This window comes from Trachurus japonicus, unplaced genomic scaffold (assembly GCF_045865225.1).
Source record: "Trachurus japonicus isolate A0001 unplaced genomic scaffold, Traja_1.0 AP029789.1".
NCBI classification, from domain to species: domain Eukaryota; kingdom Metazoa; phylum Chordata; class Actinopteri; order Carangiformes; family Carangidae; genus Trachurus; species Trachurus japonicus.
Window position 1 is genome coordinate 261,236 of NW_028219922.1, and position 14,351 is coordinate 275,586.

Consider the following 14,351-nt stretch of genomic DNA (forward strand, 5'->3'; position numbering starts at 1 on the left):
TTAATATTTTACAGTTCAAAAGTAAGCTCACTACTGTCTGTCCCATAGAAGAACATGACAGCAGCAGCCTGTCAGTCAGCAACAAGAGGACTCTCCTTTGTATTAGAATTTGAAAAATATAAATAATCGTTTTTTTTCACCACCCCTAATATCGGATCAATATCGGTATCGGGCCAATATTGAAGGCTGCAATATCGGTATCGTATCGGAAGTGAAAAAGTGGTATCGGGACATCCCTAGTAACGTCACATATGAAATCAGGACGACGTTCGTTGCCAGAAGAGACTGCCTGTAACATAGTGAAGCAGACATCACAGAAGGGACAACACGGCTGAGTTTATGCAGTTCGAGAACAATGAGTGGTTTCATTTCGATGGGTACCCCTATCAGTTTGAGTTTACTGAAGACAAGGTGAAGGAAATGGAGGATAAAAGTGAAAGAGGAAGATCTGTTGGTGGAGTCTATGGCCTTGTCCACACGAGCCCGGGTATTTTCGAAACCGTTCCCGGTTGTATGTCCTGTCCACACGCAACCGCGCTTTTGGAACCCTGAAACCGTGGTTTTTTGAAACCGAAGTCCAGGGTGGGGTTTTCGGCCAGGGTTGGTTTCACCGGGTGCATGTGGACACTGCAACCACGATTGTTTTTCCCGTTCACGTCATAGCTGCGCGCGTGCTGATGTAAAGCGTGCGCGCAGCTATGACGTAAACGGGAAAAACAAACACAGCCTGCCTGTTTGCAGCGGTTTGCAGAAGTTGACGTGAGCTCGTAAAAATGGAGTTGACAAAGTGGATGTTGTTTATTGCCATGCTGTCGGCATTATGTGGTTGTTATATGCAGTTGCTCAACCTAATGCAACAACAAAGGCGCCTGGACGAGCAGCGACGACGACTGTTGATCCTGCTGGCGACCCAGGTAAGAAGACAACGACACCCCCGCCGGCGTCAGCGGAGGTTCTGGACGAGGCCAGGTCGGACCTCTGCCTGGTGGGACAACTTTGTCAACCAGGTGATGGTCGAAGAGGAATGGAGAGAGAACTTCGGGATGTCCCGAGCTGCGCTTCTGTCCTTAAGTGATATACTTCGCCCACACATCCAAGGACAGGTGACAGTGATGCGTTCACCTGTCGATGTCGTAAAGAAAGTGGCCCTGACTCTTCACTACCTGGCAGATGAAGGAAGGATGAGAAAGACAGGGAACACATTTGGGGTGTCAAGGCAGTCAGTGTCAAAAATAGTCCGACAAATATGTCGGGCCATCACTGAGCACGTTGAGCCTCAATATATTAAGTTGCCGAAAACGGAGCAACAGGTGAAAGAACTGACTGCAGGCTCTGAAGGAGCTCATGTCATCCCTCAGTGTATCGGTGCGGTGGACGGCACGCACATTACCATCCAGCAGCCAGTGTCGAACGCCAATGATTACCTTAACAGGTAGGATAACATTTCACTGTATATTATTGTAGTTAGTTACAATTGTGTAGCCCATCATTGTGGACAAAGAAATTGACATAGGCATACGTGATTACTGGGGTGGAAAATGTGTGATGCTGACAGAAGGAAGAAGTACTCAGACCTTGTACTTCAGTTAAGGCGAGACACTACAGGTGAATAGGGTAAAAAATTTAACTAACAGCTATTGCCATGAAACTTTCTATGTTTATTACTTACATTGAGACAACTATTTTTTGTATTACATGTTTTCTTAAATATTATGCTTAAATATGGAAATTAGACATTATCTAATTAAATATGCGTGAATTTGTGTACATTCCAGACCCGAAATCTGAAGATTAGATAAAGCCACTTTCAAAATTCTTGTTTTATTTTGTTGACATATTAAAGTCAAAAGTTTTTACAGAGGGGATTTTGGATATCTCTTTTTATCACTCCGTAAATGAGAAAATACTGTCACCAGCTCTAAAAAATTCAAATTTCGCCCTGTTTTTAGGTATAAATTGTTGTATAAATCAGGCTGTGAATGATATATCAACAAACCCCTCTGTAAAAACCTTCAGAATATAGACAGGAATACAACTGGAAGGTTTGGTGTTTGTAAGTGCTGCTGAACTGGAGATTTCAGGTCCAGAGTATAAGAAAAAGCTAATTTTGAGAAAACGGCCTTTAAAGATTCTATTGCAAAAATTCCACAAATTGGCTCTATGCACAGCTCTATTTCCTGAATTTAAGGCAGCTCCTTTATTCCCTGTCTTACATTATTGGACAAACTGATTAATCCAGGTGTGTCTGACCATTGTGACTACTCAGACACACCTGGATTAATCAGTTTGTCAGTAAATAAAAGAGCTGCCTTTGGAGCTGTGCATAGAGCCCATTGTTACTGGAAAAAATGGTGTCTGGCCACTGTGAGTTCCAGGTGTGGGCCAGTAGGTCAGAGAAAAGAAAATGAAAAAACAAACAAATAAGAAAAACACTTTAGGTGTAGTTGGGCTCATCTGTAGATATGACAACCAATGTTTTCAGTTTCTCTAATAGTGTCATGGCTAATCATCTCTGGCCCATGTCACATCCGTTTCACCTGAGAAGTAAACTAGGCTACACTGTAAGAAATGGCTGTGTAATCTACAGTTATTTACTGCAGTAAACACAGTAACATTACTGTGTAAGATCTTTACAGTAGAATACTGTAAATTCTACAATAAACCGTTGTCCACGTGACAAAATCACAGTAGTTTAAGTATTACTGTAGAAAATCACAGTAGACACATGGTTACTGTAAAAGAAATCACAATATCTGCTATAGTACTGTAAATAGTAAAGTAAAATACTGTATTTTTCCTTTTTGTGCGCATTAGATAAAAAAAAGTGTCTCATAATAAAAACACAATATCTCCTTTTTTTCCTTCATAAGTTTGACCCTTTATATCATATTTATGTCCTCTCATCTCATAATTGTGACTTTTAACTCATAATGACTTATGGAACTTTTATTTTGAAGAGGGCAACCAGCTCTATGGTAATGTGAAAATGTGGTAAAAATTGTCCGATCTGATATTAACCTGCCATTCTCAGCTGAGCATCAGCTGGAAATGAGTGACAACACATGGAGGAGATGTTGGACATGAGGAGCATGGAGGACTGAACAAAACGCAGAGGAACCGCCCTCTTCATAAACTGACGGTGCTTTTTTTTTTTTTTCATTTAACCAGTTAGTTAATTAATCTCTCGTCGTCCAGGGTGCCGGATCTCCGAGACCCTTACGTAATTTCGATGTGAGTTGTGATAATCTATATGAACTCTGTATTGGGTTTTATTTTGAAAGGGGGCGGAAGTGTTTTACTTTGATAACTGTGTCTGACTTCCTGTCTGGTGCGATCCGCTCTGTTGACACTTGACGCGATTTAGCAACGGGCTCCGTCTGCTATGGTATGCTATGGATTGATAGCTCTGCGGCTCGGAGAGCCGCTTCTGGGACACTGCTGAAACGTACCGCGGAGCGCCCGGTGGAAATATTCATATTGATTAGAGTGGCAGCGATCAGCACCGGTGACTGCGGCGCTGACGGTCTGGTGGAAATCCGGGGTAAGTTAGCCGAGTGGCTAACGGCAAGATGCGATCAATGATTAAATTATCAAAAACGTACAAAAATGCAAACTGCCAGAGACTATTAACAATGTTTACAAGAATAACTATGGAGAATGAAGAATGAGAGAGTTAGGTGTTAAGTGTTATCTATAATCGAAATACAGCAAACGCTATGGTAAATGAATGAATGAATGAATAAATAAATAAATAAATAAATACCGGTAAATAAATAAAGTCGACAGCGGAAGTAAAACAGACCCGTAACCTCGTTAAGCGGAAGTACGTCACACTAGGTCAGTTCATCCAATGAGGATCAAGAGAGTTCAACGGTCTTGTTTCAAATGTGACAGTCAAGTCAAAAAACCGCGACCACAGCAGTTGCTGTTCTGACACCGTTATTGACAGGAAAGCTGCGTGATTTATCCGTAGCACGTACTGTAAGTTACATTTCGGTTCGTTACACAAGGCTAGGTTTTGTGCTAGAGTACATTTTTGTGGCGTTTGTGTGTGTTTGCTAAGTCTGTGTTGATTTATTTTACTTTTTGCCCAAGTTAGTGATAGCACTAACTGACCAGACGGTCTTTTTTCAAACTTTAACATTGGCTGGGGCAGCTCTTCTTGCTCCTGCTTTTTTATTGTTTCACTGCTTGGAAAAACACCTTTTTTTCTCTGCAGGACTTTCCATCCTGGAATCCGACCACACCAACCACACTTCCAGACAATCGGTAAGTAGCCTAACGTTACCATCACTAGCAGAAAAAAAAGTTTTACACTCTGCCTCCTTGTCAGGCTGTGATATGGGATCTAGCTAGGTATTAACCTGTTAGCCATCATGAATTACTCTTGCAAGCAGTGTCATTTCACAACAGCTTCAATCCCTGCATTTGTACGGCATTTGAGGATTCACAGAAATCAAGCCAATTTTAGATTTCCATGTGGGGTAGCAGAATGCCTTGCCTCTTTTGTGTCACATGGCGCCGTTCGACTCCACATGTACCGCTTTCACAGGAAGACAGCTAAAACTAAACGAGGACATGAAAGGCAGATGGATGGAGTTGATTTGGCTTGCACTGTTGAAGGTTGTACCTTTTTGTCAGCAAACTTTTCCACCTTATGCAAACATCTTAATTGGCATATTAAAGATGGCAAAAAAGTGTCATGCCCCTATACTAACTGTTCTAAGTATTTTCGTGTCCGTTCATCCTTTGCCTCACACTTGAACCGGAAACACAAAAATATCTGTAATGTTAGTTCTCCATGTAGTAGCCAAACCAGTGCTACTAACATCACAAGTGCCTGCATGAATCCATCATCAGATCATGAACCAGGTCACACGTTTGAGACAATTTTTGATGATGACACAAATGATGAAGTGGAAACAGATGGCTTTATGAACAATCTGGCCATGTTTTATCTCCGGATGCAGGCTAAAATGCTGTTACCAGCCAGCACAATTCAAACCTTAATAGAGGAGATACAAGAGGTGCACACCACTGGTTTGATTCATCTTTTGTCTAGGATGCATGAAGAGTTAACAAAGTTAAATGTGCCTGAAAGTGACATTAAAAGGATTCTGGACGATCTCTCAAAAGACAACCTCCTGAAAATGTGTAATGAAGGAGTGTTTAGAACGGATCAAACCCGTAAAACCTTCTTCAAGAGCAGATTTAGCTATGTTGAACCTGTTAAGACTTACCTGGGTATTGATGCTAAAGGCAAAGAGAGGTTTTATCAGTATGTGCCCATCAATGATACGATCAAATCACTCCTCACTCAGAGCTCTTTTAAAGAGCAGTATGCAAAAGCGGACACAGAAACAACTCCTGATGTTCTGGAAGATGTGAAAGATGGTAGAAACATTAAAGAAAACAGACTTTTACAAGAATCACCATCTTCATTGTCTGTCATCTTATACCAGGACTCATTTGAAGTTGCGAACCCGCTGGGCTCAGGCAGAAAAAAACATAAAATATTGGCAATGTACATGACACTTGCAGAGATTGCACCACACAATAGGTCTTCCATTGATCCAATGCAACTTGTTATGTTGTGCAGAGAGGAGGATTTCCGTTTTTTCGGACAAGAAAAAGTGTTCTCCACTTTAGTCAGTGATTTAAAACAAATGGAGGAAAATGGAATTGAATGTGGTGATGGGGAGATGGTAAAAGGCTCTGTGATTGCCATTACTGGAGATAATCTGGGGTCACACAGTATTGGTGGGTTTACTGAAAACTTCAGTACAAGCACACATTTTTGCCGGTACTGTGTCATAGACAGACAATCTTTTCAGACAGATCCCACCAAATCTGGTCCTAAAAGAACCATAGAGAGTTACAAAAACAGTGTGGCACAGATAGCCTCAAACCAGGAAATGACCAATGGAATAAAGTTTGACTCAGTTTTCAATCAGTTGAAATATTATCATGTTTGCCAGCCAGGACTCCCTCCGTGTCTGGGTCATGACCTCTTTGAAGGGGTTGTTTCAGTTGATCTTGCTATGTACATCAAACACTTAGTGAAAGTGGGTAAGCACTTTACCTATGGTCAACTGAATCAGACTATATCACAGTTCACATACCTAGGCAGTGATGCAAATAACAAGCCATGTGAGGTAAAATCTGATGGGGAAAAGCTGGGAGGGCATGCTGCTCAGAACTGGTGCCTCTTACGTCTCTTTCCTATTCTGGTTGGAGACAGAATCAAAAATCCACTTGATGACGAGGTGTGGCAGTTGTGTTTAAAGCTGAGAGAAATTGTGGATTTGATATGTGCACCCAAGATCCATACCAATCAAGTAGCATATCTTAAGATTCTCATTGAGGAATACATCCAGCTAAGAACTGCCACATTCCCAGAAAAGACACTAAAAGCGAAACACCACTATCTTGTCCATTATCCAGAACTCATTCTTCGGTTTGGTCCCCTCATTAGATTGTGGACATTACGCTTCGAAAGCAAGCACTCATATTTTAAGCAATGTGCACGGAAACTCCACAACTTTAAAAACCTCTGCAGTACCTTAGCAGAACGACACCAGCTGCTTCAAGCATATTTGCATGCTGGTAGCTTATTTCCACCAATTCTGCAAATGGGCCAACCAAGTAAATTTGATGACCAACTGTACCAGATTGGCATTCAGAGAGCTGTCAGTCTCAAGGATCTCCACCCAGAACACACTAGTGAAACACCATCTGTCACTTTCAAAGGCACTCTGTACAAAAGAGGCATGACTGTTGTAGTGGACCAAAATGACACAGGGTATCTATTTGGGAAAATACTGTTGATACTGATAAATGAGTCAAATGTGCATTTTGTTGTCCAGCAGTATCAGTCTGTACCTGTTGTGGATCTTGGTGTGTATTGCTTACGAAGCAACTCAGAGGCACAGTACAAGTGTTTGACTGTAGACAAGCTTGCAGATTATTACCCTCTTTCTGTATATAATCAATTTGGTCTTAATCTTGTTGCTCTGCATCATTCTGTGTTTCAGAAGAATGAGTAATGGACTCCATTGAGAAGGCAATACAGGCCGTGCTACCACAGCTAGATGAAGCAAAACTTGAAACTTTGGTCAATGAGTTGGTGACCAAAGTAGGTGTTGAAGGACCCGATGATCTGCAGTTCATTCAAGAAGATGACATCAAACATCTGCTCACACCCATTCAGTGCAGAAAAATTCTTCATTCCTTGAAAGGAGGTGAGATTACAGTTGCTTTAATTAACATATTTTTTGTCCTGCAACAATTAATCAATAACTAAATTAATCAGCAATCATTTGATCATCAAAGAAAAACAAGTCCAGATTCTCTGATTTCATCTTATTAGATGGGAGGTTTTTCATCACGGATTTATGACTTCGTAATGGCAGAGCATATTAAACTGTTTTCCTGCAATTTTGTTTGTTTTTTGCTCATTAATTTGTGACTTTAATGTCAGAGAATTTAAGTCTTTTCCAGACAATGATTGACAGATTCATCAATAATCAAACTGCTTGCAGACCTATATCTTAATATGGGGTTATATAGAAAATCTGGAGGACATTATTGTGTGGTATCAAACTGGTCACAACCTTTTGTGTGTTTCTCTCATGTGTGTAAATGCAGGTCCTGCCAATCCCCAGCTGAGCCCGTCATCACCTGAGCCACTGCCAGTTGCCTCTTTCAGCACATGCCCCATATCACCCACCAGTCCCATCTCTGCATGGGTGGACAGCTTTGAGGTGCCATGGAACAAAGTGAGGCCGACTCTTAGAAGAGCAGTAGGTGCTGGTGAGGTGCCATCTCCGGAGGATCGCCGACACTTGATGAGAGTCACCGTTGATGCAATGAGAGAGCATTCCTTGAACCTTACTCGCACAGAGTGTGTGGTAGTGGCAAAAGCTATCACTCAAAAATATCCAAATAGCTTTTTAGACAAAACTGAAGAGGGGGAGCTAATTGGATGCGGGTATTTCAGTGTTTTAAATCAGCTCAAGACCAGAGTAGAATATTTGAATCGAGGCAACACTCTCTCCCGTCTGAGGAAGCCCAAACGCACCCAGAGAGATGATGAAAATGGTGATGATGACCAGCCAGCAGTAGCTACATGTGTAAGAGTCGACAGTTATGGGTGTGTTCGTTGGCAGCCAGAGGACTATCCAGATGGGGAAACATCAGCTTCATTAGAAGAAAAGAGGCTTGAGATGTTGGATATATTCAGCCGAGAGGGACTCAAGGGCGCTGAGAAAGGAAGGGTAGAAGACCTTATGGCAATCACTTATGCCAAACAGCGGGAATTCATCAATGCAAACCCTGCCACAAGCATTCTGGATGTGGGTAAAGAGTGGCCATTTCTCTTTTCACATAAGTTTTTATTGTCACACTTCACCACTCTCACCAATATTGAACTATACAGAAGACTGAATGAAGACTTGGACAAAAAGGGTAAAAGACTCCTGGAATTCTTCAGTAGTCAGATTACAAAGTGGAGGAAGGAAGTAAGAGCTGTTCTGAAGGAAGCCCTAAAGGAGGGCCGAGAAGGAACTGATGGCCTAGCAGCGATGCTTGTGATGTTGGCACACTTCAAAGAGCAAGAGGATTCACTTTTTCTTCTTGCTGATGTAAGCTCCTCCTCCGTTTTCAACAATTAAATGTCACATTTATTGTTACCAGAATCATTTTCCCTGATTAGAGTGAAACATTTTACACCCCCCAAATTGTATTGCAGGTTGGCGAGCCTCCAATGGCATCTTGCACTTGGGTTCAAGTAAATGCAGGTTTGCATCTGGCAATCCTGTCTTTCTAGGAGTTTGTAGTTTATGTTTGTTAATAGCTTAACGCAATGGGTTTGAGGCTGTATATAGTTTGAGGGCCACCTTTATGTTATTGGTTATTGAGCACTTTTTTGTTGATAGACCTCACCCCACTATGACCCACATGGTGCAAGGCAAGCTTTTATCTCAATTATTTTGTAGAGCATGCTGGATTTAGTCATTGTTGTCCACTGTGTCCACAATATTTTAATTATTAGTGAAAATTGATATAGCCTGGCATAAGGTTAGTGTGGCACTTTGTTCATTTTTTTTATTTCCAAGGGGTGTAAACATGCATGAACCATCAGAGCAACCAAAAATATGGCACATTGCGTTCACAACAACAACTTTCAAAAAGCCTTTTTTTCCAGGAGATAATACTGTCTAGTTTGTTTAAAATAACTTTTATCTTTACATTCATAGGTGACTTCCACTCCCGCAGATGCAGAGGCCCAGCTGTCTCTCCCAATCACGCCAAGGATCATAATGCTTGGTAAGTTTCACATTCAGTGCTAACGAATCCTTTGAATATAGAGGGCACAAGAAAAGAAAGTCTAGTCTGGAAACACTAGTGAATGCAGCTCGTTTTCGTGTCATTCACTGCCTCTGCACCAGGGATGGAAATTAACTTTTTTGTCCACCTGCCACTGTAATAAAAGATCTAAAAAGAATAAAAAAAAAAAAAAGCATGAATATTAAGGTAATTTTGTTTCATAAAGTAACTATTTAAAACCTTACTAAAAATCCTGACATTATCTCTCACGCACACAAAAACCATAACGTAATATATTTTTTGGCGACGTTTAGTTTAGTTTTTTGGCAGCATTTTTTCTCCACTAGATGGCACACTAAGACCATAAAATGACTGAACCATCAAAAAATTCTACTCCTTTGAAACAGAGTGTTTATTGGAGCTTCTGACAAGTAATAAAACATTACACACAGTGTAAAAAAAAGTTTAAAATGTTCTGTGTTTGTAAATAGTTCCTTTACTTGTTTCCAACTTGCACCTTGTACCACATAATTAACATTGTGTGAGTAGAAATAGAAACTCCACCAGGCCCCCTGTGATCAACACCGTGGAAAAAAAAGAAAAAAAAAATTAAAATGTTCTGTGTTTGTAAATATTTCCTTTACTTGTTTCCAACTTGCACCTTGTACCACATAATTAACATTGTGTGAGTAGTAAAAAAAAAACTCCACCAGGCCCCCTGTGATCAACACTGTGGAAAAAAAAAAAAAAAAAAATTAAAATGTTCTGTGTTTGTAAATAGTTCCTTTACTTGTTTCCAACTTGCACCTTGTACCACATAATTAACATTGTGTGAGTAGTAAAAAAAAAACTCCACCAGGTCCCCTGTGATCAACACTGTGGAAAAAAAAAAAAAAAATGTTCTGTGTTTGTAAATAGTTCCTTTACTTGTTTCCAACTTGCACCTTGTACCACATAATTAACATTGTGTGAGTAGTAAAAAAAAAAAAAAACTCCACCAGGTCCCCTGTGATCAACACTGTGGAAAAAAAAGAAAAAAAAAAATTAAAATGTTCTGTGTTTGTAAATAGTTCCTTTACTTGTTTCCAACTTGCACCTTGTACCACATAATTAACATTGTGTGAGTAGAAATAGAAACTTCACCAGGCCCCCTGTGATCAACACCGGGTAAAAAAAAAAGAAGAAAAAAAAGTTTAAAATGTTCTGTGTTTGTAAATAGTTCCTTTACTCTTATGACCAAAAACATTTATCTGAAGCTAAATTAAACATAAAGAAGCTTTTATGTAAACCGTTTTCTAATAAACAATAAATATAAAAACTTCTGATCAATCCATATCAATTTCAGGTGAAAAAGACATTGTCTGGGGTAAGACCATCTTATTTCTGGGTTAAACCACACCCACTTCCGGGTTAAGCCCCATTCTGAGTATGGATATAGATAATTTTGTTGATTGAACAGATACAGATAATGATGTACTCACTTATCCCTAGTAGACACCTCTGCTATCGTTATTGCTACCTCAGACTGTTTGCTATGCATGATGTGTCACACATCTGTTTTATGTACTGCTTGGAAGATATGTATGCACCTGCCCTGTTTTTACAGTCATTCATGTGGGGCGAATCATTTATATAATGTATTGCTATGAAATATAATTTTTGTAATGTCTCTCTTTACTCAGGAGAGACAATCCTGACTGCAAAAAAATGGATGCTGTCGATTGAGGGGAGGGTTGTAATCCCACCTGCTGCTCACCTGGTTGACTTCACCACTGCCTTGGCCGCTCTTTTCGCCTGTTACTATGTTTTCAACCTAGAGTATCAGGTGGAAGCCAGCACAACACTGGAGTTCGTTCAGAGGTATTAATTATCTTAAATTTTTGATTGTAAAGATTAACATTAACAGCAAATTGACAATTGAAAAGCTGTTCAAAATCACCTTCTTCCTTTAAAATGTTATTGGTCTTGAGTATGTAAGTAGTGTAGGTTGAAGTCTGCTTATAACTTGAATGCTTTATTAAAAAATAGAAGGGCTGTTGGGTTAAGTGCATATACACACTATTCCTTTTTACATAAAAACCTTAGGTAGAAAATGAAGGGACGAAACAGGTAGATGGCTGAGGAATATGATTTGGCCTGAAAAAACAAACAATTCAGTCAATAAATTTTTTTTTCTTGTTTAATTTGTGCTTAATTTGCATCACTTGCATGATAACCTCTGAGGGTGGATTTTAACTATTTGGTACAAAATATGATGATGTTATTTACAGAATATTGATTGGATACTAGCAGATCACATACCTTAACTGCGCTTGTGTGAACACTTGGAGTAACAAGTGTTTTTCAGACAGTATTATCACCTCTAAACCAGTAAAAAAAAAAAAAAATCAGAGAATTAAGTTAATGCATGTCCAAAATACTGTATTTTTTTTTATTTTATCTATTTCATGAAAAAAAAATTGTTTTGTTTTTCTCTGTTAACAGTTTGCTACCTGGTTACTCGTTAACATGTACATATTGTCGCATCCTTAACTCCTATACTCATTTTCATAGGTTTTTGGTCAGGATTAATCCTGACTCCAACAAGTGCAGTGCCAAGGAGCAGATAAGCCGGAAGACTGGGAGAGTGGTGAAGCGGAAGACTTCATACATGAACCCCCATGTAATCTCCTTCATCAGGGACTTCACTGAGTTTGATTGGCAAACTGTTTAGATGCAGGTGAGGTTCTGATAATACTTTTGCATTGAAAGTTCAAGATGATTTACTTAAATGTTATCTCAAATATTGTATTAAATAATGTGTGTTAAGGTACTGTTGTGTCAGTGATGGAATGGGTGATTGAGACTATGGTCCACTGATAAAGGCTCAAACATGCTGTAATTCATGGTCAATCAAAAACATGTTAAAAACACAGTTAATTCAACATCTCTTTAAGCATTTTAACACATTGCTAAACTGCATTTTGAATCAAAATGTAGGCTACCTTAAAGCTATGGTCTACGATTTGGATTTGGAAGATTGGTAATTATTATTAACATCGTTTATACGGCAATTCTGGTCCTGTCCAGTCCGATCTACACAATATGAATAGCAAAAAGAACCAAAAAAATCCATTCAGTCTATCAGCCGTGGGCCTGCATAGAAATCGACCAATGTTATCCAACCGTCATGGTAAGCTTGCATTGGCTCGTACCCTTCATCCAATCCCCTCGTCTCCCCTGCTCCTCCTCGTCCCGACTCAACCCGCCTCGACCCGCCTCGTACCCACCCCCTTCCGCTTAGAAACTACAAGTAGTTGTAACCGCTCTGAGCTGCTCAGCCACAGACACATGAACCCATGAATTCAGCGCCTGCTGCCCCCCACCCCCGGCCGGTCTGCCGCTGAAAGCCCCACTAGGATTCAGAGAAGCACAGTACAGAAGCACAGAAAGTGTTGCCACCGTTATTACCGGTGCCGGTGCCGCGTCGAGTCTTCCTACTTCTCTCCCCGACACACAGCTTCCAGCCGCAGCTGCACCTGAGCGGGGTTGCTCCGCAAACTGTGGTGCCGCGGAGCTACAGGCCCCGGTCCTCTCCCCCAGACACAGCTCCCTGTCCTGGGTCGGCGGCGAGCAGCCTCCCTCCACCTCTGGAGCCTTCCTCGGCGCAGCTCCAGAGCTACAGGGAGGCTGCTCGAGCCGGGAGACCCAGGACAGGGAGCTGTGTCTGGGGGAGACCCCGGTCAGGCTGCAGTGGCGGTGCTGAATTTATGTTGAACAGGTAATCTTTGGTTTTATTGTGGAAGTTGTGACTGTGAATCCGACATTTTACTCCACATTCAAAGCCGTGTTTGGTTTCTGCAGGCAGCAGGCTTGTTGCTCTGTCTTTCAGATTGTAGACCATAGCTTTAAACTGAATGCAGCACTGTCATCTTTGAATATTTGACACACTTCAGGAATAAGTACCTTGACATGACATCACCATCTTAGACGTGGTGCATTACTAATTAATTGTAATAAATGTAGTTTTTAATGTGTTTTCCTCTTTAATTTCAGGGATCCAACTGGGATCTGGGTCTCCCAAGTTCAGGGAAGGCGAGAGGCCATAGAGCTTTACCAGTATTTCAAGTGGTAGGAGAATGAGAGGATTTCTCTTCTCTAAGAAGTTTCTTATGATGCATTGTTCATGCAAATGTTTAGTATTTTATTGCCATTGTGTTGCCAAATGTTTAATTGTGAAGCTTGTGGGTCAGCTGACATAATTGGCTTTTTTGTTTTTATTTCTTGTTTCTAATGATGACCATATTTTAAAAATTGTTAGTTGTTTTCTGTATCTAACATTAGTGTCCCATTAGCCAAACAGTCAAGTTTATTTTTATCACAGTGATTCTCCAACTGTGGTATGTGTACTACTGGTGGAATGCAAAAATTGGTCTAAGTCCTTAAAGCAGAAGTAAGCGATCCGGTTGTTTTGGCTAACGTCTTGTCAGCAGATGGAGTTAGCAGCCTCCGCCCTCGTCATGGATCTATTGGTCCTCGTCCCTACGTCACCACATTCACGCGCATCCCTTGGCTGCACACACAGCCCTTCATGCCGTTCTCTCTCCTCATTGGATAAAGGTTGTAGGATACAAGGAAAGTTTTCTCCTCGGCTTACAGCAGAGCAGAGTGACTGACAGACCCATGTTTCGGACCAAACACTATATAAGTGATTGTTGTCGGAAGATATAACTATTTAAGACTTATATTAACACAAACATTCCGCTTACTTCTGCTTTAACTTCAAACCAAAAAAAAATCATTTCATTTTACTACAGACAACAGTTGTCGGCCTATTCAATGGCGGGCCTGAGTAGTTGTAGTAGTCAGACAAAGTAGACGTGTGTCTTTCATTGTTATATTGTTGGTATCTGAAGTGGAAATTTTGGTTTGGTACATGTTCCTGTTCACCAAATGCTTCAAATAAATTGCGTAAACTGTTTTCTTGTTTTCTGTAGTTAATTGAAAAGTTTAGAATATGGGTCATTCTATTAATGATGGTTAAT

At 40.5% G+C, this 14,351-nt stretch overlaps 1 protein-coding gene across 1 annotated transcript; it reads left to right on the forward strand.

Annotated features, from left to right (window-relative positions):
* The first annotated feature begins 6,941 nt into the window (after window positions 1-6,941).
* On the forward strand, window positions 6,942-9,457 carry LOC146960962 (uncharacterized). The gene is made up of 3 exons (XM_085771907.1): window positions 6,942-7,241; window positions 7,648-8,642; window positions 9,258-9,457. The coding sequence occupies exons 1-3, from the start codon at window positions 7,046-7,048 to the stop codon at window positions 9,348-9,350; spliced, it is 1,284 nt and encodes a 427-aa protein (XP_085628033.1). The 5' UTR covers window positions 6,942-7,045; the 3' UTR covers window positions 9,351-9,457.
* Window positions 9,458-14,351: the final 4,894 nt, after the last annotated feature.